This window comes from Zootoca vivipara, chromosome 1 (genome assembly GCF_965207765.1).
Source record: "Zootoca vivipara chromosome 1, rZooViv2.hap1.1, whole genome shotgun sequence".
NCBI classification, from domain to species: Eukaryota; Metazoa; Chordata; class Lepidosauria; order Squamata; family Lacertidae; genus Zootoca; species Zootoca vivipara.
The window spans coordinates 121,346,903-121,370,129 of NC_142582.1; the positions used below are offsets into that span (position 1 = coordinate 121,346,903).

A 23,227-nucleotide genomic window follows, 5' to 3' on the forward strand; every position below is an offset into this window, starting at 1 on the left:
GACCCCTGGCTTAATGCATACAGCAACAAATTGCACTCCCTGGCATCTATGTACGTCATTTATAAGACCTTCCACCACACACACACACGGTGATAAAGATTTTGCTAGCATCGCAATAATACACAGTAAGAATAATTGCTCCTGTCAGAACACCTCAATTTATTCTTAGTAGCCACCATGTTCCATAATTCCTCATTGGTGTCTTCTGATCAGCAATTAAATTATCCCATATTAATTTTGAAGATTGGTGTATCGTATTTCAGTTTTCCCAATTAAATTATCCCACTTCCATAATTCCTCATTGGTGTCTTCTGATCAGCAATTAAATTATCCCATATACTGTGTGTGTGTGTGTGTGTGTGTGTGTGTGTGTGTGTGAGAGAGAGAGAGAGAGAGAGAGAGAGAGAGAGAGAGAGAGAGAGATCTACAGTGGTACCTCGACTTACGAAGGCGATCCGTTCCGTGGCCCTCTTTGTAAGTCGAAACCTTTGGATGTCGAAGCGCCCATTTTGCGCATGCACGAAGCGTGATTTTGCACTTTGCGCAGACCGCACGCACTGCTTCTGCGAAGGCGCAGAACGCACACGCGGCGAAAATACTTCCAGGTTTGCCGACTTCCTGGTAAGTCGAAAGCTTCGGAAGTTGAGGTATTCGGAAGTCGAGGTACCACTGTAAATCAATTTAGGGTATGTATTTTGTAGCAGGGGACACTCATCACTCCTATTTAGTATACCCCCCGTTTGATATTTCTCCTTCGTGGAAGCAAGGAAAGGTTGAATCATGTTTGCCAAGCCACTCACTCGGAGTCTCGGGTTCAAACTCCAAGGCAGAGAGACTCTGCCTCCACATCCAAGCCCCACCCCCTGGAAAAGGATAACCTCACTTGCCGGCTGTGCTGAGGATGGAGCGGAACAGCTTCTCTCAGAGCCACCACCCATGCTGGGGGTTTTCATGGACTTTTTGGGTGCCCAGCCCCCACAACTATATTATTGTGGGTGCCCAAGCACCCACAGCCCCCTGAAGTTGGCTCCAATGTTGCCTAGCGTGGCCCATTCCAGCCAGCCGCTTCCGATAGGAGACATTGAAGATAGTCACCATCTTAAATCTTAAACCATCTTTCAGCTGCTTCGGGAATGAGGTGGAGAAAACCCTAAAGTTCACGGTCCCCGAGCTCTTGTGAAAAGGAGGGGTGGGGGCAGGGCTCTCCTCAATATATAGCTCATCTGGGGTTGCCTGCCATGCCTCATGCTGTAGTCGGCATGGCCACCTACTGGGAGACATGCAAACCTGCAGAGCGTGAAGACATCTTACATGTTTCTTTATATAGGAAGATACATAAATATGTGAGGGGGAGTGTGTTCTGGGTATATATAAATTCAGGATTTGCACAATGGCCCTAGAATGATGTTGGTGAAGCAAGTTAGAACCAAAGGACAAATTATCTTATACAGTGGTACCTTGGGTTACAAAACGCTTCAGGTTACAGACTCCGCTAACCCAGAAATAGTACCTCGGGTTAAGAACTTTGCTTCAGGATGAGAACAGAAATCGTGCTCTGGCGGCAGCAGGAGCCCCCATTAGCTAAAGTGGTGTCTCAGGTTATGAACCGTTTCAGGTTAAGAACGGACCTCCGGAACAGAAGGCAACCAATCAATCATTAGTCAGGCCAAACAATGGTTTTTATTTCATTTTCTCTGTGACATTTCAGCCATCAAAAAAATAAACTCTAACACATAATGGATGGAAGACTTTCTACAAGTGTTACTAAGTGGGAATTTCTCTTTCGACTCCAGGATTTTGATTGGAGCATATTTCTTTTTGTTTTAATTAATTATCCAATAAGTTAGGAAGAAGCATGGGGTAGAGCTGGGGTGTTAAAGTGCTTTTCATTTCTGAGCTGGGATGAGGTCGTCAATACCCTGGCCTTTCTCAAGGCGCTTCTCCATTTCGATCAGCAGCTTCACTCCATCAACCACCATCTGTACCAGCTCCACCTCAGAGAACCCAAGGCGGTCGGCGTTGGAGACATCAAACACTCCTCCCACCGCAGCCGTGTCCACACCACCTGAGGAAAACCAAACAGGAAAAGTGGATCAAACCAAAAGGCCAAGAACTCTGCCTAAAACTCAAGTTGGCCTTGCAGATAAATAATAATTTATTATTTGTACTCCACGCCCATTTGACCGGCTTGTCCCAGCCACTCTGGGTGGCTTCCAACATACCGTATTTTTCCATGTATAAGACAACCCCTATTTTCTGAGCCCAAGATTAGGAAATAAATAATGGCAACATTCATGTGCAAGACATAGCTGCCAAGTCTCCCGTATTCCCCGGGAAACCCCCGTTTTTCCAGCCATTTCCCGCTGGCAGCCCAGATTTTTAAAAACCCCATAAATCCCCCGGATTCTTACCAGCCCAGGGAGGCTCCTTCTGCACATGTCTGGAGTCTCTGGACATGCGCAGAAGCGATTTCTGGCACGATGGCCATTTTGGAAATGGGCAGAGCATGCGTAGAAGAGACTTCCGGTGCTGCTCTGCCCAGTTCCAAAATGGTCGCAGTGTGACTTCCGGCGCTGCGGCCATTTTGGAACTGGCCAGAGCATGCGTAGAAGCAACTTCCGGTGTCGCTCTGCCCAGTTCCAAAATGGCCGCAGCGCAACTTCCGGTTCCGCGCAGCTGCCGATCCCGGATTTTTCGGTCTGGAAGTTGGCACCTATGGTGTAATATGACCCCCAATTTTAAACTTTAAAAAATTGGGGGGGGGGATATGGTCTTATACATGCAAAAAAAAGAGTATATAAAAAGATAATAAAACATTAAATAGCATCCCTATACAGGGCTGCCTTCAAATGTTTTCTAGAGGTTGTCTAGTTCCTCATCTCCTGGACAATAGGGAGCCAACTTCTAGGGGCTGTGGGGGCTTTGGCCCCCACAATAAAATATTTGAGGGGGGGCTGGGCCCCTACAAAGTTGATGGACATTCCCATTCAAATGGTGTGTATGCACTTCATCATGTGATCGATTATGCAGGGCGGGCCTTACCTGGGCCCCCACAATATTTTATTCAAGTTGGTACCCCTGCCCTTGACATCTGATGGGAGGGTGTTCAACAAGGCAGGTGCCACTACCGAGAAGACCCTCCTACATGGTTCCCTGTAGCTTCGCTTCCCACAATGAGGGAGCCGCTAGAAGGCACACAGAGATGGATCCATCGCTCCCTAGGATCTAGTTCCTTCAACCTTTTCTCACACGGTTTCTTTCCCATATGGCTGGCAGGCATCTTTCTTACCCTCCTTTACTACTGATCCAGCAAGGAGGAGTGAAGTTAATGAAACATCAAAGTCCTTGTATTGATTTATAAAGCTCTGAGCAACTTGGGTCCTGGGTAGCTTAGGGAACACCTGAACCCTAATATCCAGCTCGGTCTCCCAAAACAGTCTGCAGGAGCATTGCTGCCCATCTCCTGAGTTGGTGAGGTTCCTCTGACAGCAACAAGAAACCAAGTTTTTAGTATCACTGTCCCACCCCTGTGGAAAGTTTTTCCAAAAGAGATTCAGCAGGTGCCTTCTAATCTCACCTTCGAACACCTTCTGAAAATGTTTCCATGCTGCCAAAATTATGCCAACAATTAAGAAAATATCCTTCTGTAACTGCTGAACTCATTTAAATATTTTATATTGTTTCTACTGTATGGTTTTTTTATGTATGATTGTTGTCAGCTGCTCTGATATTTATGAATTGTGGAATTATATACAGTGGTGCCTCGCTTAACGAATGCCCTGCTTAACGAAATTTCCGCTTAACGAAAGGATTTTTCGAGTGGAGGTTGCCTCGCTAGACGAATGCATTTTACAAAAAATTCGTCTAGCGAATCGTGGTTTCCCATAGGAATGCATTGAAATTCAATTAATGCGTTCCTATGGGCAAAAAAAAGTAAAAAAAAAATCAGTGCATTCCTATGGGATTCGCTAGACGAAATTTTCGCTATAAAAAAAGACCCGTGGAACGAATTAATTTCGTCTAGCGAGGCACCACTGTATATGTAAAAAGGGCATTTGGGTGGCTGCCCACTTTTCTCCAAAACCGCTTGACCGATTACGTTCAAATTTTGACACAACGTCCAAAGCGAATATGAGAGTGACCATATACAGGTTGCGTAGACAGATGTCACACCTGGGCCACGTAAAAACCCCAAAACCCTGTGTTCCAGAACTCACAAATCACCCTCAAGTGCATGCTGGGAGCACAGGAGATGTTGCAAAACAGCGCCCTCTAGCGACGGCTACACTGGTACTGCAGCTAGGAAAGCTTCCCTCTCCACAGCATCTCGCCTCGGCTTCACAGACTTGGCCGAGGGGCCGGGATAGTTCATGGGTCGGGACAGGATGGGGCAGTCACAGGGATGAGCCACAGCACCGCATGGCAGGGGCAGCTAGTGTGTGTGTGTGTGTGTGTATTCCTAAATAAACATGGTGCTCCCTTCTCCCAACAGTCTCTCCAGAAAGAAACCATCGTCAATGAATGACACAGAGGCCAACGAGAATCGATAGATGATCTCTACCCTCTTTCTCCTAATAAAAGTCAGGAGCCTCAGTAATGGTTGTTTTAGTACCATAACCAGGCCTGAAGCCAGACAGAAATGGGCCTGTTTTTAACTTTCGTATTTTTTTCATTATATGTTTTTATGTGTTGTTGTAAACCACTTTGATATTTTTATACATTCACAGCATATAAAGGTTAGCCTGAAGGGATGAAAGACGTTCCCCACAGCCAGGCTAGTACAATAAAGCGGAACAATGGGATCCAAATTTATGACTTATTTTATTGCACCGGAGGTTACATTGCTGTGTTATTTCTAATGATTTTGACTTATGAGGCTGGCTTTGGGGTGGTCCTTCAAATAAGGAGATATAAATTCCGAAACACGAGTAGCATGCTGCGGCTCTAAGAAATTTAGGAATACAGAGTCCATTTATGCCTTCCTGCACCAAATCCTTAAAACAGATTTTTCTCCACTACATTCGTCTTTAGGAACCAGCCTCTTAGGTTTCCAGGATGCCATTTGCAAATGGCCATCTAACATCTATCTCAACTTAATAACCAAGTGTTAGCTAGGGTTGCCATACCTCCGAGAAAACCAGGACACGCCCTCTTTTTGGGAGCCAACTTGCCCATCCAGGCAGATTTTTTACATTTTAAAAGAAATGTCTGGATTTGGAGGGTTTCTTAAATATTGTGGGGGGAGGCTTGCATGCTTTGGAGGGTGCTGTGCCCTGGAAGTGGAAGCACCACCACAGAGTGAGGCCGTCACGGCAAATTATCAGGTAGGAGCTGGGGTCCTGACACTGCTCTGGCTGGCAGCAGCTCAGGCTCGCTCTGCACGCCATGGCCACTGCCAACCCGAGCCGGGGAAAGAGACGCATGGGTGTGGCAACGGCCCCGTGCGCTCTTTCTCAGGCTGGCAGCAGCTCAAGCTATCCTACTTTTTGCTCTTCAAGATATGGCAACCCTAGTGTTGCCCTGACAAATTTCAAAGGGTGCCCCCCTTTGGCTGTGCTGCCTAATAGGCACTACTGCCTGACTATATACTCTCTTTTTTTTAGCACTATCAAGAGCAGAAGTGGGTAAGGCCAGATGCAGCTTCCCTTTCTGCCTGTCAACCAATGTTGCATTGCGCCAGGCACTTTCAACTTCAAAGGTGCATGTCTGAACTCTTCCTTTCCAGCCTCGGTTTGAAATCAAACCATGGATGGAAAGATTCCTGCCGAAAGCAGGAAGAGTGACGAACAGCAGGGACTGGCTGCACTCAAGAGCTCCTGAGTAGCACCAATCCCAGCAGGGCTCGCTTTTGGTGCTGAAGGCAAGCCCTGCCTGCAAAGGAATAATCAGGAATGCCCTCAAAGGCTCCCGAGTGCTCCTTTGGAACCACAGCTTTGCCAAATGTTCTTAGCTGTGGCTGAGGGTTTGCAGGCCGATTCAGGACCCCGGCAAGCATAATTTGCCTGAAGTTCCCTGTGTCTGACAAACAGCCTAACAGCTGGACCTGCAAGCTGGCCATAAACCTAAAGCAGCAAGACGTACCTACGGGACCGCCTCTCCCGGTATGACCCACAGAGGACATTACGGTCCACAAATAATAACATATTGGAGATCCCGAGTCACAAGGTGGCTAGGCTGGCCTCGACCAGGACCAGGGCCTTCTCAGTACTGGCCCCGACCTGGTGGAACGCTCTGTCTCAGGAGACTAGGGCCCTGTGGGATTTGTCATCTTTTCGTAGGGCCTGCAAGACAGAGCTGTTTCGTTTGGCCTTCAGACTGACGCAGTCTGACCCCACGGTTACCCTCCCCTAAGGTTTTATTTATAATGGTTTTATCTTATTCGTAGATTTTTAATTTTAAAATTGAATTTTAACATTGTATTATTCTGTTGTTTTAACTGAATTGTTTCTTTTATATTTGTGTTGATATTATTTGTTGTTAGCCGCCCTGAGCCCGGTCTTGACTGGGAAGGGCGGGGTATAAATAAAAATTATTATTATTATTATTATTATTATTATTATTATTATTATTTTCCTTCAAATATGGGACTACATCCAAGGCAACAGCAGTGCTTGGAGGACTTGGTTTGCAAGCAGAAGGTTCCAGGTTTGATCCTGGGCATCTCCAGGTAGCTCAGGAAAAGACTGCTGTCTGAAATCCTAGAGAGCTGCTGCCAGCCAGTGCAGGCAATATGAAGCCAAATGGATCAGTTTTCTGACTTGATATAGAGCCGCTTCCAATGTTCGCTGCACCTGCGGTTTTCGCTGTAAAGCTTTTGCCTGGTTTTTACCGATTTGTACCAAATGTTATAATCGGGCTATTACTGGGAAATAGTGGAAAACTAATGGAATTTATTTGGGGGAGGAAACTACCGGTAATAGAAAGCTTTGTCTTCTCCCAATGTTTGTGCTGAAGAACACCGCTCCTTTTTGACACCTGGTGAAAAAGTGTCCATTGCCCTGACCTTCCAATTTGTTTCCTTACGGTTGTAACACTGGATCACAAACTGAATTGAGGTGACCCAGAGCCCAGGGCTGTCGGGGGGGGGGGGACGCCAACAGTGAAGTGCCTGCCTGCCTGCCTGCCTGCATCTAAGAGGGCAGAGACAAGGGCCTTCTTGGTAGTGGCACCCACCCTGTGGAATGCCCTCCAATCAGATGTCAAGGAAATAAACATCTATCTGATTTTAAGAAGACACCTGTACAGGGAGGTTAGAAATGTTTGAGGGTTTTTTTGTGTTTCAATATTTTGTTGGAAGCCACCCAGAGTGGCTGAAGCGACACGGTCAGATGGGTGGCATATAAATAAAGTTAATGACCATCGCCTTATCTTCCCCCTGTATGCTTAATCAGGGCTCCACCCCCCCCTCTCAAAAAATCCCTCCACATGATTCCCCAGCCCCAACTGCAAGACTGTAAAAGTGAGTTCAGCGTCTTGACCGGTGCCTGGCTGCCTTCGGGGTTAGATCAGGGCCATTCCAAAGTGCTGGATCAGGCCACCAAATCAAGAGAATGGCCTAATTTTCAATGTTCGTTTTTTTTAAATGCCTGTCGTGGTCATTTCACATATTTTTATGGCTTGGTCTGCGCGACAGCCTGAGTGCCACTTGCTCTTGCCAAAAGAGAAAGAAGTAAATTTTATATAAAACCCCAAGTCCAGGTTTTGGGTTCCTCACCTGTGCCCCGTTTCTGCAGCCTCAGCTTCTTGAGGATGTCTCCAAATTTCTCGTGCTTGCCGAGGTTGGGTAGCTTAATATGCACTCCGGCACGGAGACCTGTGCCCAGGTTGGATGGACAGGTCAAGATGTAGCCCAGGTGAGGGTTCCACATGAATTCGTAGCTTTTGGATTTGAAGAGGTTTTCAATCTAGGTGTGTCAGGGGCGAAAAAAAAAGAGAGGCCATTATGAAGAAACCCCTTTCCCTCTCAAGATTAAGGAGCTACAAGTCCTCTTCATGACTATAATTGCAGGGTGGTAGAGAGGTCAGTCAGCTGCAGCAGTTAGAGTGCTGGGCTAGGGACCTGAGAGACCGGGGTTCAAATCCTCACTCAGCCAGGAAGCCAGCCAATGTCTCTCAACCTGACCTAATGAGCTGTGTAGTTGCGATGATAAAATGGAGATGAAACCAGGAGCTTATGCAGTGGCTGGGCCCAAGCTCACCCAGTGAGCTTCGCCGCTCAGTGGGGATTTGAACCCTGGTCTCCCAGGTCCTAGCACTCTAACCGCTACACCTCATGGCCTCACAGCCTTGAGGCTTAATGCAGCCCTTCAGGAATATGTCCTCAAAAGGCAAAAAAAATGCCTCTTGCCTGCCAGGATGAAGAGATGGAAGAGCGTGAAAACTTCTGGCTTGTAGGTAGCTTACTGCAAACTGCACCTGTTTCTCTGCCAACTTTTGCAGTGGGCTCCATCTACCACAAGTGTGCTGCGGCCCCCGGAAGTTTGACTGTGAAGGAAAGTGGCCCTCAGGATGAGACAGGTTCCCCACCCAATATGTGGCTACTGCCTCACACTCAACTGACTCTTTTCTTAGAAAGAGGCAGTGACCAAATACCCGAATGATTATGAGGATATGAAAACACAGAAGAGAATCACAGAATCCCAGAGTTGGAAGAGACCACAAGGGCCATCCAGTCCAACCCCCTGCCAAGCAGGAAACACCATCAAAGCATTCTTGACATATGCCTGTCAAGCCTCTGCTTAAAGACCTCCAAAGAAGGAGACTCCACCACACTTCTTGGCAGCAAATTCCACTGTCGAACAGCTCTTACTGTCAGGAAGAAACCTGCCCTCTTACCCTTTCAGAGCTCTCATGATTACAAAAACCTGCCACTATGGATGATGTGCCTTAGAGCATCTATTCGAGCCTATCAGGTTGCTGCGAACATGCAGGCAACCTCAAAGAGCACTGTGTTTCCATCTGCAGAGGATGACAGCTTTAAGCATGCAAAGGCTGCCTGCCTTCCAACGCTCTCCAGAAATTTCAGAGACAAGCTTTCCCCTGGGAGCACATGGCCAAGGTCAATTGCCCGAGACCTCTCATTCCTCCAGATACGAAGGCAGAAAGCACTCCTGCGCAGGCACAAGGGCTCTGTTGCCAGGAGGGCAGCTGCATTCTCTTCTCCCTGCGCCACCATCTCTGCCTGAAATGCGAATTCGCAAAGCCACACTCTGCTGCATTGAGTTTAGAGCCGACACTTAGGTCAGCACTTTTGAGCTCTGCAGAGAAGGTTGCAGCACATCAAAATACTAACACACACACACACACACACACACACACACACAGGGAGGGAGGGGACTTACCTGCGTTAGCCCAGTACAGAAGCGGGTGAAAACTTCCTTCATATTTCCACCTTTCTGCATAGAAATAACTCTAAGGTGATCTTCCTCGTTGATCCACACAAGGAATGTCTTGTTGTCGTTGTGCCTGAAGGACACAAGGCAGGGAAGGCGTTGAGAGCTGTTCCTTTAACCTTTCCCCGAGCCATAGATCTAAGCTAAGCTAGCCACATTTTTAAACCTTGCTGTGTCTATAGTTGTAGCTTTTGAGAGATCTTCCACAGATGCTTTCTGTGCCCACGGTGACTTTGCAGAAGCCCACCCCCCTCTTAGATGGCCATCAAAACTACGCCAGGGCGTTTTGAGCTTTCTGCCTTCAACCAAATGTTATGCACATCGCAGGTTGACTGTTTTAGCTTTCAGCTGAACAAGAAAACCTTGGAAATGTAGGGATCCATCTGGTAAAGACTTTTGGGTTTCTAAAACAGCAACAACTCAGGGCCGGGCAGTGGGTAACACAATGCACTCAATACCTGGAGATCTGAATTCGGATCCGAAGTAGGGAGCCCTGGCAAATAGCCATTTCACAACCTATTCTACTTTGTTTTGTTGCAAGGATAAAATGGGATTGGACTGAGATCCTGAGTTTGATCCCATTGGCAGGCATATCCCACAATTGGAATTATCATCCCCGCCAGTAGAAAACAGTGGGGGAAAACAACTATCAAGATCTCCCCTTGTCCCTAGAGTTTATTGTGTCCCACCCACCCCCCAAAAAAAACTTGCTCTAGAGATTTGGGGGCACAGCATGAGCTGCAGTGCAGGGAACGTTAGGTAAATTAATGGAAATTCTGCCAGTAGGAAGATCTACTGCAGGGGTTCCCAAACTAAAGCCCGGGGGCCGGACACGGCCCAATCGCCTTCTAAATCCGGCCCGCGGGTGGTCCAGGAATCAGCATGTTTTTACATGAGTAGAATGTGTCCTTTTATTTAAAATGCATCTCTGGGTTATTTGTGGGGCATAGGAATTCATTCATTTATTTTTTTCAAAATATAGTTCGGCCCCCCACAAGGTTTGAGGGCCAGTGGACCGGCCCCCTGCTGAAAAAGTTTTCTGACCCCTGATCTACTGGATCTTAGTCCATCTATGAATGGAAGCCTAGTTAGGATCCAATCCATGGGGCGGGTTTGAAGGTGCCTTGCAAATAAACTCCTCAATGATAATGTTCTTTATCTTTTTTCTTAATCCATTTTTTTATTCCTTTAATATTTTTATCTCTATTTTTTCCCCACCTTGTTTTTGCTGCTGCTTTATTCAGTTTCTTGGGTGGGTGTGTTTGTTATTGTCTACTCAGGGTTTATTTGGGGGGGGTTGCATACAGATGAAGGTGAGGAAAGCTTGGTGAAGGACCCTGTGTGAGAGGCAGGATGGGGGAAAGAAAGGGAAGCTTGCAGGCGAGAGCTGGGAGGGTTCAGCATTTTCGGTGTGGGAAAAGTTAAGATCTACCTGTGAGACAGGACTTTGCACTCTTCTCTGCCTCTCATTTAGAGCAGTTTGTTTTTTCCCTGTATTGTATTATGAAAGGTTGCAATAAAATCTTCCTGAAAGATTTTTTTCAGTGCATGCAATAGTCACTGGCATCCTGCTTTTGAAATCCTCAATTCCTAGCTCTGATCTTCACTTTGGGACAAGTTCAGACTTCCATATATTCTTGCCAAGACATGGCTGTGCCATTTAAAGCTCTCATCCTCTTACGTATAGCAACCCTAAATCATACCAGAGGGGGGATGCCCACGTCTATAATCCAGGCTACTTGGAGAAGTGAGGAATGCTGGATTTATTTGCATAGCAGGGATTCATTCCCACCCCAGAACCGGCACTCCCTGGCGCATGACTTGGCTTGCTCCCAATACAAAATTCACACGCTACAACTGAATTATCAGGGCAATCTAGAGAACGCTTCACGTTGCCTTTATTCTTTGAGGCCAAGCTAAGATCCTGGAAGAGATCCAAGGAGGAGGAATCATTATCGTAGCTTTGTGAACAGCTACTCGATAATAGGCCGTGAAACTGTTTTATCAGAAGGGTAGTCGATATCAACACCTCCCTTGGAATCAGCCTAATGGCTCCAAGTGAGTTTAGTTACAGGGTGGCAGCTAACCTGTGGCCCTCTGGAAGTTGCTAAAATTCCTATCATCCCTGGTCAGCATGTCCAGTGGTCAGAGTTGTTATCCAAAACATCTGGAGGGCACTAGGTTGACAAAGGCTGCACCCTAAGGCCATTTTACATTGGAAGCAACTGCTTTTTAATCATTGTTCAAAAGGTCTTAATTAATATTTGCTGACCAGGGCTTGTTCCTCCTGTCTGCTGAAGACATGCATCAAGCAAGACCGGAATCTACCTACACATATTAGGTGTTTCCAGCCAAGTGAATATTGGCATCCCCCATTTCCTTCCTTCCGGTTTTTTTTTAAAGGGTTGCCTTTACTGGGCGTTACTCACCAGATGCCCCTGCCATCAGGCCAGTCACGTGCCATTCCGGAGGCTAAGAGCAGAGGAGAGACCGGCTTGTCAAAGAGGAAGTGGTCATCAATGAGCTGCTGCTGTTCCGCATCCGTCATGTTTTTCAGAGCATAGTACTTCCCGTTCAGGTCCCCTTCCAGGCTAGCCAAAGCTGGAGAAAGCAAGAAAGAGGCTTGCAGAATTACTGCTGGGGTTTTTTATTTTTTATTTTTTTTTTTTAAAAAAAACATGTCACAATCTTTAAGGGAATGCAAACAACGTTCTTATTTAGATTATACACATGCACATCATAAAGGAAGCTAGGACTCGAGCCAATGGCTTCAAGTTGCAAAAAAAAGGGAGATTCCAACTAAATATCAGGAAGAACTTTCTGATAGTAAGAGCTGTTTGGCAGTGGAACAGTCTCCCTCGGGAGGTTGTGGACTCTCCTTCCTTGGGAGGTTTTTAAAGCAGAGGTTGGATGGCCATCCGTCACGGATGCTTTAGCAGAGATTCCTGCATTGCAGGGGGTTGGACTAGATGACCCTTGGGTCCCAACGCTAAGATCCAATTCATGTGGCTCCACTACCCCATCCTGCAAACTGCTGTTTGTTGAAGGTGCTGATAATTGTAGCTCTGCTAAGGGTGAACTGCAATTCCGAGGATTCTTTGGGTGAAGTCATGTGCTTTAAATGCATGCCGCAGACATGACCTCAACATACCAAGATGGCAGCCAATCCAAGCTCAGCATGGCAACTCAAGTGTGCTTATATATAATTTTTTAATTCTCCACCAGCTTAGCTGGCAACTTCCCCAGGCAGTCAGGGATGGGGAAGAGAAAAAGAGGAATCTGAGCCCACTATTCTCAACCCTTTTGTTCCCCTATTAAGTTGTTGGATGCCAAGGAACAACACTTGCTTATCTGCTGTCAGGTATGCTTTTCCATACCAGGGAGGAGCCAAGGCTTATGCAAGCATGGGAAAGAGCATAGAACTCCTCCAGCTCCCAGCTTCCTGCTGCAGGTGTGGCTTGTCTGGCTGTGTGCTTGCCTTTATTGTACAATAAACTTCCTCTTCCACATCTCACCTTTTAGAGACAACAATGCAGTCCTTTCCTCTTTTAAAGAGGTGCTATGGAACGGAGGTGCCAGCTTCCCAAATGCTGCCAAGAACCTAAACTTGGGGGTGGGGGGCACCCCAGAGGATTCAGTCCCAAGCGCCTTGTTTAACTAGAACTCTATGTCATCGTATACAAGGCTTGAATGATTCATGCATTTTGCATTTCTTCCTCGTCCCACGTGATCAGGTTACGTCCAGGGCTACGGGCTAGAGAGTCTCTGCTCGCTTTTTTTTTGCAGCATGCAAATGGCAGAACCTTTTACCTTCCACGGACAGCTTCTCGATAGCACGCCTCTCTCCTCGGCTGCAATGAGGCGGCAGGCAAAAGCCACGGATGCTCCTACCAGTTCGGACACGTGAGCTCAGCACGTAGTTGGGGTCCAAGTCGTCGCCACCCTGCAAGATACAGGAAGGAACATCTTAGAACCAACTCCAGCGCAACCGCAGATGATTCATCAGGCCCAGCATTTAATGAGTGCAACAACCCAGGAATTAAAACACAAGTCATTTGGTGAAGCTTCTGTGCTGAAACTTTAATGGCCTGCCTCACAGCCATGCATTATAGATGGATGCAGATTGATTTCCCAGCCAGCAGATCACAAGTTCTCAGCTGCCATGATTATATATATATAATTTGTAAAGATGGAAGGGACCCTGAGGATCATCTAGTCCAACCCCCTGTAACACAGGAATAAAGACGCAGCTCTCCCATATGGGGATCGAACCTGCAACCTTGGCGTTATCAGCACCATGCCCTAGCCAACTGAGCTATCCAGACGATGGTGCAGCCAATTTATGATAAGGTCTATTTCTCCTTGGTAAGCTTTCCCTTCAGACATTTCAAGCACAGCCAGCATCTAGATCAGGGTTTCCCAAACTCGGCCCTCCAGCTGTTTTGGGACTACAGTTCCCATCATCCCTGACCGCTGGGTCCTGCTAGCTAGGGACGCTGGGAGTTGTAGTCCCACAACAGCTACAAACCCAAGTTTGGGAAACCCTGATCTAGATTAAAAGCGCTGGTCCCAGAGTTCTGCAGAAAGCAGCATTTTGCCATTCACACCCAGAGAAATGAAAAGTAATCCCTGAAGGGAAGAAGTCATAGCTACATGGCTCATGTCCGTATTAAGAGGCAGGACTTTGGCCATAAATGTCAGACTTGCTAAAGAGAATGCTCTTGGGATTACTATATTAATAAGGCAGTTTGCTGCTATTATTAATTAGTTCCCCATTGTTGGATCTTCCTGCCTCATGGTCAGGGAGGAAAAGTGGCAAGATTCAGTTTGTCCGTGAGATCAGGCCAACTCGCAGTCCTGGGAAGCAGCTACGATTTAAATTAAATAAGCTCTGTCCACATCGACACCATCCCTTCCAAGCAAATTCATCCCACTTCAACAGCCACGGTTCCCCTGCCGCAACCTCAAGAACCCTTGGAACTGCCCTTTATCACTCGCAGAGCAACAATTCCCAGCACCTTTAACAAACTCCAGTTCCCAGGATTCGATGGGGAAAGCCATGACTGTTAAAGTGCTATAAATCTGCTTTACTGTATATATATGGTGTGGATGGGACCATAGATTTAGCGTGTGGGTGTTGATGTGCACACACAGAACATTAAACGGGAAATAAGTTACCTTCCAAACACACAGACTGCTTGCTAGTCAAATCCAGCCAGGAGCTTACTCAGGTTAGGACTTGGGGGCTAAGATCCCAGGCCCCACACAGCAGAATGAGACCCCCCCCAGCACAGCAAATCAGCAAGTCAAGCCTACTGCATTCAGAAGTAACACACGTTACCAGAGGGGGGCCCCATAAGCTCATTACATCCAAAAGTCCAAGATTACCTAATGGCACCACTGAAACCAACAGCCATCAAAGTGATCTAGGGCTCATTCAATCCCACTATCCCTGGCTGTGTGAATGGATAGATCAGTGGTTCTCAAAGGATGTGGCATACAACATTGGTGTGGGGGAGGAAGATCCAAGGGCAATCTATTATATTTTGGGAATGATTCCTGATCATACGTTGTCCTGTAACCACGTTATAAAAGAGTTGTGTTCTATGCTGTAAATCAAGCACTGCTAGGAGTTGTTCCTTTTCGTTTTCCAATTAAAAAAAAAAACTTGTGTGGCATGAGCAAATTTTTGTTCTCAAAGTGTGGCCCAGAGGGGGGGAAAAGTATGAGAACCACAGGTATAGACAGATCGGTTTTCTCAGCCACATGTAGCTCTATCAGTTTTATGCAGACGATCAAAATATTGCTGGCTACTCTATTCCTTTCTTAGGAACTGTTCTTTCCAAGCTTTACACTGGGGTGAGTGGGACACAGAGGGAGGAGGAGTTAATTTTGCAGAAGCAGCAGACACACAAAGGGAGAGAGAGTAATCCTGCACCAATCTCATTCAGAGAGACCATCAGCCTTAAGAGGAACATGTCTCGCCAGAATTGCTCCAAGAAGCAATAGCCACCAGGCACTCACAGTAATCTACAAATAGCATTTGCCCCCCTACACACAACCAAGCCTAATAAATTCTCAGTATCTATGTCTGCATATATGCCTAGGTAAAGAAAGGTAAAGGGACCTCTGACCGTTAGGTCCAGTCACGGACAACTCTGGTGTTGCGGCGCTCATCTTGCTTTACTGGCCAAGGGAGCTTCCGGGTCATGTGGCCAGCATGACAAAGCCGCTTCTGGCGAGCCAGAGCAGTGCACGGAAACGCCGTTTACCTTCCCACCAGAGTGGTACCTATTTATCTACTTGCACTTGATGTGCTGTCGAACTGCTAGGTGGGTAGGATCAGGGACCGAGCAACGGGAGCTCACCCCGTCATGGGGATTCGAACCGCCGACCTTCTGATCGGCAAGCCCAAGAGGCTCAGTGGTTTAGACCACAGTGCCACCCGCAGCCCTAGGCATATATGCCTAGACAGCCATTATTGGGGCTTTTTAATGGGAAGAATCACCTCTTTTAAGAAATACGGGTTTGGATCCGTCTCAGTGGCTGTGCTAACAAGCTCTTTGCGGGAGTTTATCACTTTCTCCCACCAGCCTTGTGAGGAAGGGTTGAGGGAGTTGAATATGTTGAGCCTAGATAAGAGGGGATACGATAGCCATCTTCAAACATCTCAAGGGTTGTCATGTGGAAGAGGGAGCAAGCTTGTTTCCTCCTACTCTAGAAGGTAGGATTCAAACCAGTGGCTTCAAGTTTCAAGGAGATTCCACCTAAGCGCCAGGAAGTATTTTCTGATGGCAAGAGCTCTTTGACAGTGGACCAGTCTCCCTTGGGAGGTGATGGTCTCTCCTTCCTTGGAGGTTTTTAAGCAGGGGTTGGATGGCCATCTGTCATGGATGCTTAAGTTAAAATTCCTGCATTGCAGGAGGCTGGCCCCAACTCTACAAGTCTGAGTCTACTATTCTTCCAGCAGGAGCAGTCATCGTAGTCAACCCATGCAAATATCAAGGTCAACCTAAGGATGGCTTCAAGGAAGCCTGTTCCGCTTCTGCAAAAGGCAGGGTGTAACATTTGGCAAGTGCCTACGATATTGTTCCAGAGCAAGTGAGCTTTTACCTCCCCCTCCGGATGTACTGAAGTCCTGTCAGCCCTGTAAGGTCAATTTAAAATGCAATTCCAACAAACCTACCCCTATATAAAGAAGTTTTCTCTACCTGCAAGTTATCAGAATTCAGGTCCGTCTTGTGCTGGTCTGTAGGCTTGTAGCCTCCATGTCGGTCTTCAATAATGGGGTCAAAGAGTTCCTTAAACACGTCGTAGCATTCCTCATCACCGGCTACACATCCTACTGTCATAATGTACGGGTGCCCTACAGAGGTCAACAAGCCAGAAAAGCCAAAGTTTGGGTGGTGCTCTCGTCTAGTTCCAAGATACCAACAGCTTCATGCACTCAAGTCATCAGGAAGAAGAACAAGAACAGATTTTGCATGCCATTCACTTTATAAGGCATAAGTAAAGCATGTTTCACTGTGGTGTAAAGGCCCAAAGCCCAATTCAATAAATTTTGCAGTTTGCAGACAAATGCATATGACCAACACCAGCTTACAACAACAAAAGTGCAATATTTTTAGAAAGCTAGTTTTAGCAAAGGTGCCTGGATCGCTGTCACCGTTCAACATTATGAAATCCCAAAACCAGACTTGGATGGTCACAATTAGCTGGTTTTTGTTCACTGGTATTACAAAGGGTTTCTAGGTTTGGGGCACTGCCTAGTATTGAGAAAGAGCCTGGCAGATTACTGACAATGGGCAATTATTCATCGTCATTCATATTCTGAGTAGACCCATTGAAACTGAAGGACTAAAGTTGATTGATTTCAATTGCATCTATTCCACGTATGAATATAATCACCCAGTGGAAGGTTACAGCTTGGCAAAGAGATGTCCCTAGCCTGCTTCCCAAGCCCCATACAGTACTGGCATCTTCAAAGAGTCTGGCCACCATTTCTCATTTACAGGGCTTTGTCTTTTCAGTGTCAACATTAAAATTCTGACCCCGTTAATCAAGATTCTGAAGCTAGAATGCATGATGCAATTTGAGGGGGAGGGAGAACTATCTTCCTGCATAACTCTAGTTATTTTTCCTTTCCCTTTTGCACAATTTAATATTGCAGGAACAAGGAGTTATGCAGGGAAGAAGCTTCACACTCAAACCTCTGGAATTTTATCAAGAGAATCCTTTGGCTTCTTAAGTTTCGGCAGAAACTGCAGTAAGGACTACAAACGTTTTATCTCCATTAGCCAGCCAAGTTTCCCAGGAAACCAAGTTCTGCACCCAGAGCTAAATCCTGTGATTCACATAATCATGGCATACATTCTAGCTTCATGCTGTGTGTGTTTATGCTGTCTGGGGGTGTGCGATCCTTTAAGGAACTAGTTTCCAATGGAGCTAACCAAGATATGTATTGCCTGGAACCAATATAGGACCATGAAGGCCAAAAAAAAAAACCCTTGTTTGGAAATGTCACACTGCTTAGATGCAGTCACCATTATACAAAGGTGCACACAGTTCAGGAGCCTGTCCAATTGTTAACACAGATTTTCCCCCCCCCCAACAAAAATTGCAAATCTAGAGGCCACCTGGTCTAGCATCCTGTCTCCAACCTAGCTGCCCAGACATCTGAGAAACATACAAACAGGATGTCAAGACAGCAGCGCAGCCCTCAGGCAAATGTCTAGTACTCCAAGGTATACCTTGGGGGGCGAGTTTTTAGGGGAAACCCAAAAGCATGAGGGCAACATTGCTCTCGTACCGCCATTCCCCAGCAACCAATATTCAGGGGAACTCCAGCTCTAATCCTGTACATATAAAAAATTCCTTCCAGTAGCACCTTAGAGACCAACTAAGTTTGTTATTGGTGTGAGCTTTTGTGTGCATGCACACTTCTTCAGATACACTGTACATATAGATATTGTGACTAATAACCATGTCCGTGTCTTTTCCTAATCTCCTTTTAAAGCCATTAAGGTGAATGGGACAGGGCATTGTTTCCAAATTAGGAAGTGTGGGGTGGGGAGGGAAACAAGCCTTAAGAAACTCCATCACAAATTATGAGTTAGGCTCAGTTGCGTAACTTGTTTCATTGGAACCACACTTCTCGTAAAACGTTTCCGCAATCCCAGCTCTGGCTTCAGGCACAAACACATACACAGGGGTCAATGCCAGCCTAAGCAAAAAGCCACTGGTCCAGAGAAGAGTCTCAATCAAGGCTTTTTACCAGGATTATCAACCCCAGTCTGAATGACATCATCCACGGTGCAGCCGCTAGCGGTTACTTTGTCTCTCAGTTTCTGGTACAATTCCGGGGTTAGGATCTTGGCCATATGATTGTTGTGGACGCTCAGGTCTGGGTATTCCTCATCGGGAGGCAGCTTCTGGTTATTAAAGAGGGCCATTTTATTCTTGCTAGAGAGAGAATGTGTGACAAAACAAAAACAAAACGCAAACACGGCAGCGTTAAGACAGACAGCAAAAAAAGGTCACCAAGATCTGCTCCCCTTTTATTTGCCAAAGAAGTGCCACGGAAGACAACCAAGGAAGGGAATTTTCTATATATAAAACAGCCTCAGTTTTAAGAACTTGGGTTAAAAAGAAAAATTCTTCTTGTGCAGCAGTTTGCATATTTAGCAGGGTATTTACATAGGGATTTGCTGGGAGACCGTGGGGGCCATTGCATGTAATGACAGGATTTATATTCCTTGAATAAAGCCACCTTCAAGGTTTTGGGTGGTCAAGGGCTTTTGCACCAATATGCGAGGCTTTTTTAAAGTAGCCAGGCCTTTTGGAGGCTTCAAGGTTGAATCCCCTTCCAGATGCCATTTCAAAGCAGCACTTCCTCGATAACGGAGGGAGAACAGATCCGGATCAAAGCAGGTGTCCATTTTTTTTTTACCTGGGTTGTCCACCCCAGTTTGAATCACATCATCCACGGTGCAGCCGCTAGCCGTCTTTTTGTCCCTCAGCTTGGCATACAATTCCAAGGTCAACACTTTAGCCATATGGTTGTTGTGGACACTCAGATCGGGATATTCATCCTCTGCAGAGTACTTGCACTTCAAGAGGTTGTGGCTGTTTGAGAATGGCATGGCTGGCACCTGACTGGCTAGGGGAGAAGGAGAAGAAGAAGAGAGCGTGTTGCCATCACCTTGCCTCTTCCCACAGGGCACTGGCTTAGCAGTCGCTCTCCGGAAGGAGGCTGGGCCACGGAGCAAGGTCACCTTGCCACCTGCCCTACCTGCCCATTCAAACACCCTGCCTCCCGGGCACCTGCCCTCCTGGAGGAATGCCAGGTACTTGGCAAACATGGCTCAGTCCCCACCCCCCACCCCAGGCTCCCTCTCCTGCTGGCACAGGTCGCCTCCGGGAACAGCGAAAGAGAGGGGAAGCCGTCGCTAAGAGATTTGCCCAAGGTCAAGGCGCTGCATCGGTGGCAGCGCCAGGAATAGAAAACAAGCCGCCCAAGCGCTTCCTCCAGGAGCTTTTAAAGAGCTTGGCTACCGAGCGCCTCCCTTCCTTTCCTCGGTCCCAAGGGGTGACCTTCAAGGCCGGGGAGGAGACTTATTTTGCAGCGAGGCAGAAGACGCGATCTCCTCGCGAGCAAAATTACGCACGCACTGCAGGGTGCTTAGTTTCGCTTGCAGAGAGAGAGAGAGAGAGATCCGGTCTCCCGGGAGAGACTTGCAAAGCGAGCGAGAGGAGCCGCCCCTTGGAGCAGCCTCTCCGCGCGCCCCAGGCCCCGGCTCGCCTCTCTTTTGCAAGAGTAGAAAAGCCGGTCCGGGATGCGGAGCGTTTGGCGCACAGCAAGCCAGCAGGCGGGGAAGAGGGCGAGGAAGCTGGAAATCCGGCCGACGCTTCTCGGCCGAACGCTAGGAAGGACTTTGGCGAAGAGCAGGTGGCAGGGACTGCCTGCTGCTGGTGCATCTCGGAGGCATCGCGGGCGCAGGGAAACCGAGCGTCTCCCGCCCCTTCGAGCAAGCAAGCAGGCAGGCAGGGCGCGGGCTGAAGGCGCCCAGAGCGCACGGCCGCGCTCTCGCCGCGCCGCCCCGCCCCGCCCCGATGCAGCCGGCTCCTTCTGCCTTGCTCAAGGCTCGGGGGCAGCCCGGAGAACCGCGGACCAAAGGCGACCCGAGACCCGCGTTTTGGAGAGGGGCGGCTGGCTGGCTGCAGCTCGGCTCGGGGGAAGGAGGAGGAAGACTAGGCGAGCGCGCCCAGATTCCTGGGGCTTCTCTGCAGCGCCTCTCTCTCTCCACTCTCAAGGGGGGCAGTTCTGCCCCGCAGAACCGATCCAGAGATTTTCTAATACCCCCTTTAAAAAAAAAAGTCCTCATTCGCTACAATGGCTCTCTTTCTTCTCCTCTCGTTTGCTTAGCTCGGGAGGAACATAATGGAAAATGAAACAGTCCCCATTATATAACGCATTCCTCTGCCTGCTTTGGAGACCTCGGCGAGAGATGAATGGATGCGAACACCCTGCTAAATATCAGCTAAGCCGGACTGAGGCGTCCTAGCAATATACCTGCAGCAGAAGAATTTTTTTTTAAGCGAGGCATCCAATGTTTGAAGCATCTCTGTTTCTTGGTTATGGTGGACGCATTCCTAGCTCTGAGCTGCGTCGTCTCCCCCGCCCCGCGCCTTAGAATAAAATCTAGCATCTTCGGTCCCTTCCCAAGAAGCTTACAAACGCGCATCTTGGGGCAACCCTACCCCCCCCGTCCCCTAAAAAGCTCTCTTTATCCCTGTGCAATTTCTTGGCTGCTTTTCCCTAAAAAGGAAAACAACAGCCACCGCCGCCACCAGCCGATCTCCTTTTTCGCCCAGCCTGCATCTCTAACCGGAGTCTCATTCCATTGCTAGAAAGGACCGCAGCTGCTGTTGCTCCGCCTGGTCTCCAAAAACTTACCGAGAGCTTCAAAGACGAGAAAAGGCAAAGCGCTTGTTCCCTTTGCCTCTTACAACCCCACAGCTCTCCCAGAAAGACCTGCTGGGAATGGAACCTGGCCCCCACCTTCCCATCACTTTTATAGATACCCAGAGCACGCTGCCTATTGGCTAGTATTTATATTCCATTCATTCCATTGGATCCCGGCTCTCGAGGAGGGGTGAGCTCACTCCGTCTTTTCTTGCCTATTATCGCTCCCCCAGTTTGCTGTCCAGCCTCCCCAGTCAGATTGGGGAGGCGCGAGGGGTGGGGGTGGGGGTGGGGGAGCGGCGGAGGTTGAAAGAGAAAGTGATGGAGCTCCGGACTTTAAAACTCTCTGACAGGCTAAAGCAAAAGACCTTTCGAACAAAGGAAAGTTACTCGGGGACGTGGGCTGAGGGTATGGGATTCAGGCTGCAGTCCTATATACCCTTGACTTAGGAGGACGGCCCCCACCCGAAAAGCAGGGCGAGAAAAAAAATGTAAATAAACAGATGCATCATTGAGAATAAGCCCAGCTGGATGGAATGGGACTTGCATCTAAACTTGCAGCATCATTGGACGTCACAAATGTGTTTTCTTAATACAATACTGATTAATAGTCTGTTGCCAGGTACATGCCAGTTTGTGCCAAGGTTTCCAAATTCCCAGCTCTTTGGGGGACCTGACGACATATATATTTTTAATGCACTGAAATACAAACAAGACCTGTCGGGGATCTGTCGCTGGCCAGACCTGAGAGTCATGTGAGCGATTTGCTGCCTTTCTCTGTAAGCTTCACAGAAGCTCTGGGCTGCAAACCGGACTGCATTGTGCCTCTGCCTGGCATTTGCAGGCCAAGCCTGGGTAAGTCTACTTAGGAGTAAGTGCCACACCCATTTCCATAGGGCTTATGTGCCCTGGTCAGTGTGTGCATAGGACTGCAGCTTTTAAATCTACCAAAGAAAGAAGGTGTTTTTTGTTTACTTTTTTACACTATGATTCAAAAGCTGGTTTAATTTTTCATTTGTTGCTGCTTGTCACAGAATTGCGTGAGAAATGCATATTATATTTGTTCTCTTTCGGTTCTGGTGTGGTGTGTGAGCCGATGAGACATTTCCTGTGTCTTTAAGGGTCCAGGCAGAAAGTGAAATTCCCCCAGATGCAGAGAGATGTGGTTGAGGACTCAGATCTTGAAGGGCAGAAATAATTTCAGCAGGTGCAGCTGAGGCCTAGTCAGCAAATAATTTTTAACAGGGGCCTTTTTTTGGGAAAGGACTCTTTAAGACAAAGGTTTGTTAACCCCTTCCATTCCATGTGAAAAGCAACATTCAGTAGGATTCTTCCTTTCTCTGCATCAGCTGACAATATTTCTTTTGCAGCTTCTCCAATAAGAGAAGAGTTGGCATGTCCCTTTTCCCATGTGTGAAGCCTGGTCATAAGATGAGCCCTCCTGGACAACGCTCCATATATATCGAGAGGCAGTAAGGTGTAGTGGTTAGAGTGTTGGACTAGGACTTGGGAAACCAGAGTTCTAAATCCCCATTCAGCCGTAAAGTTTGCTGGGTGACCTTGGGCCAGTCAGTCTCTCTGCTAGACCTACCTCACAGGGTCGTGGTGAGGATAAAATGGAGAGAGGGAGAACTATGTAGGTCACCTTGAGTTCCTTGGAGAAAAAGATGGGATATAAATGTAGGATAATTGTTATTATTTTAATCTGTTCCAGGATCCTGTTCCAGCCAGCTGCGTTTCAGCACTCCCAGCTCCACATCCCTTGTGTTGCCAGTCAACACATATAAGTGAAATGGAGGGATAAAAATGGGCTCAGGGCCGGTCCTACCATTGGGTAGAGTGAGGTGGGGCAAGGAGTGTGTGCAAAGTT

At 47.5% G+C, this 23,227-nt stretch overlaps 2 protein-coding genes across 5 annotated transcripts in view; one reads left to right on the forward strand and one right to left on the reverse strand.

Annotated features, from left to right (window-relative positions):
- Nucleotides 1-1,661: 1,661 nt before the first annotated feature.
- On the reverse strand, nt 1,662-21,440 carry CKB (creatine kinase B). Of its 4 annotated transcripts, none has more exons than XM_035105323.3 (8): nt 21,349-21,440; nt 18,667-18,854; nt 16,604-16,758; nt 13,203-13,335; nt 11,822-11,993; nt 9,342-9,465; nt 7,715-7,904; nt 1,662-2,065 (listed from the first exon to the last, which is right to left on the reverse strand). In XM_035105323.3, the coding sequence occupies exons 2-8, from the start codon at nt 18,842-18,844 to the stop codon at nt 1,887-1,889; spliced, it is 1,131 nt and encodes a 376-aa protein (XP_034961214.3). In that variant the 5' UTR covers nt 18,845-18,854; nt 21,349-21,440; the 3' UTR covers nt 1,662-1,886. The 4 variants fall into 4 exon arrangements, with proteins under 4 accessions (XP_034961214.3, XP_034961205.1, XP_034961197.1 ...); XM_035105314.3 differs by lacking the exon at nt 18,667-18,854 and adding an exon at nt 19,342-19,547; XM_035105306.3 differs by lacking the exon at nt 18,667-18,854 and adding an exon at nt 19,342-19,551.
- A 625-nt stretch (nt 21,441-22,065) lies between these two features.
- TRMT61A (tRNA methyltransferase 61A) overlaps nt 22,066-23,227 on the forward strand; it is a 74,670-nt gene continuing 73,508 nt past the window's right edge. Inside the window, exon 1 of the mRNA XM_088655698.1 lies at nt 22,066-22,212. The gene's annotated coding sequence lies outside the window, so the exon portion shown is untranslated. The remainder of the gene's footprint in view (nt 22,213-23,227) is intronic.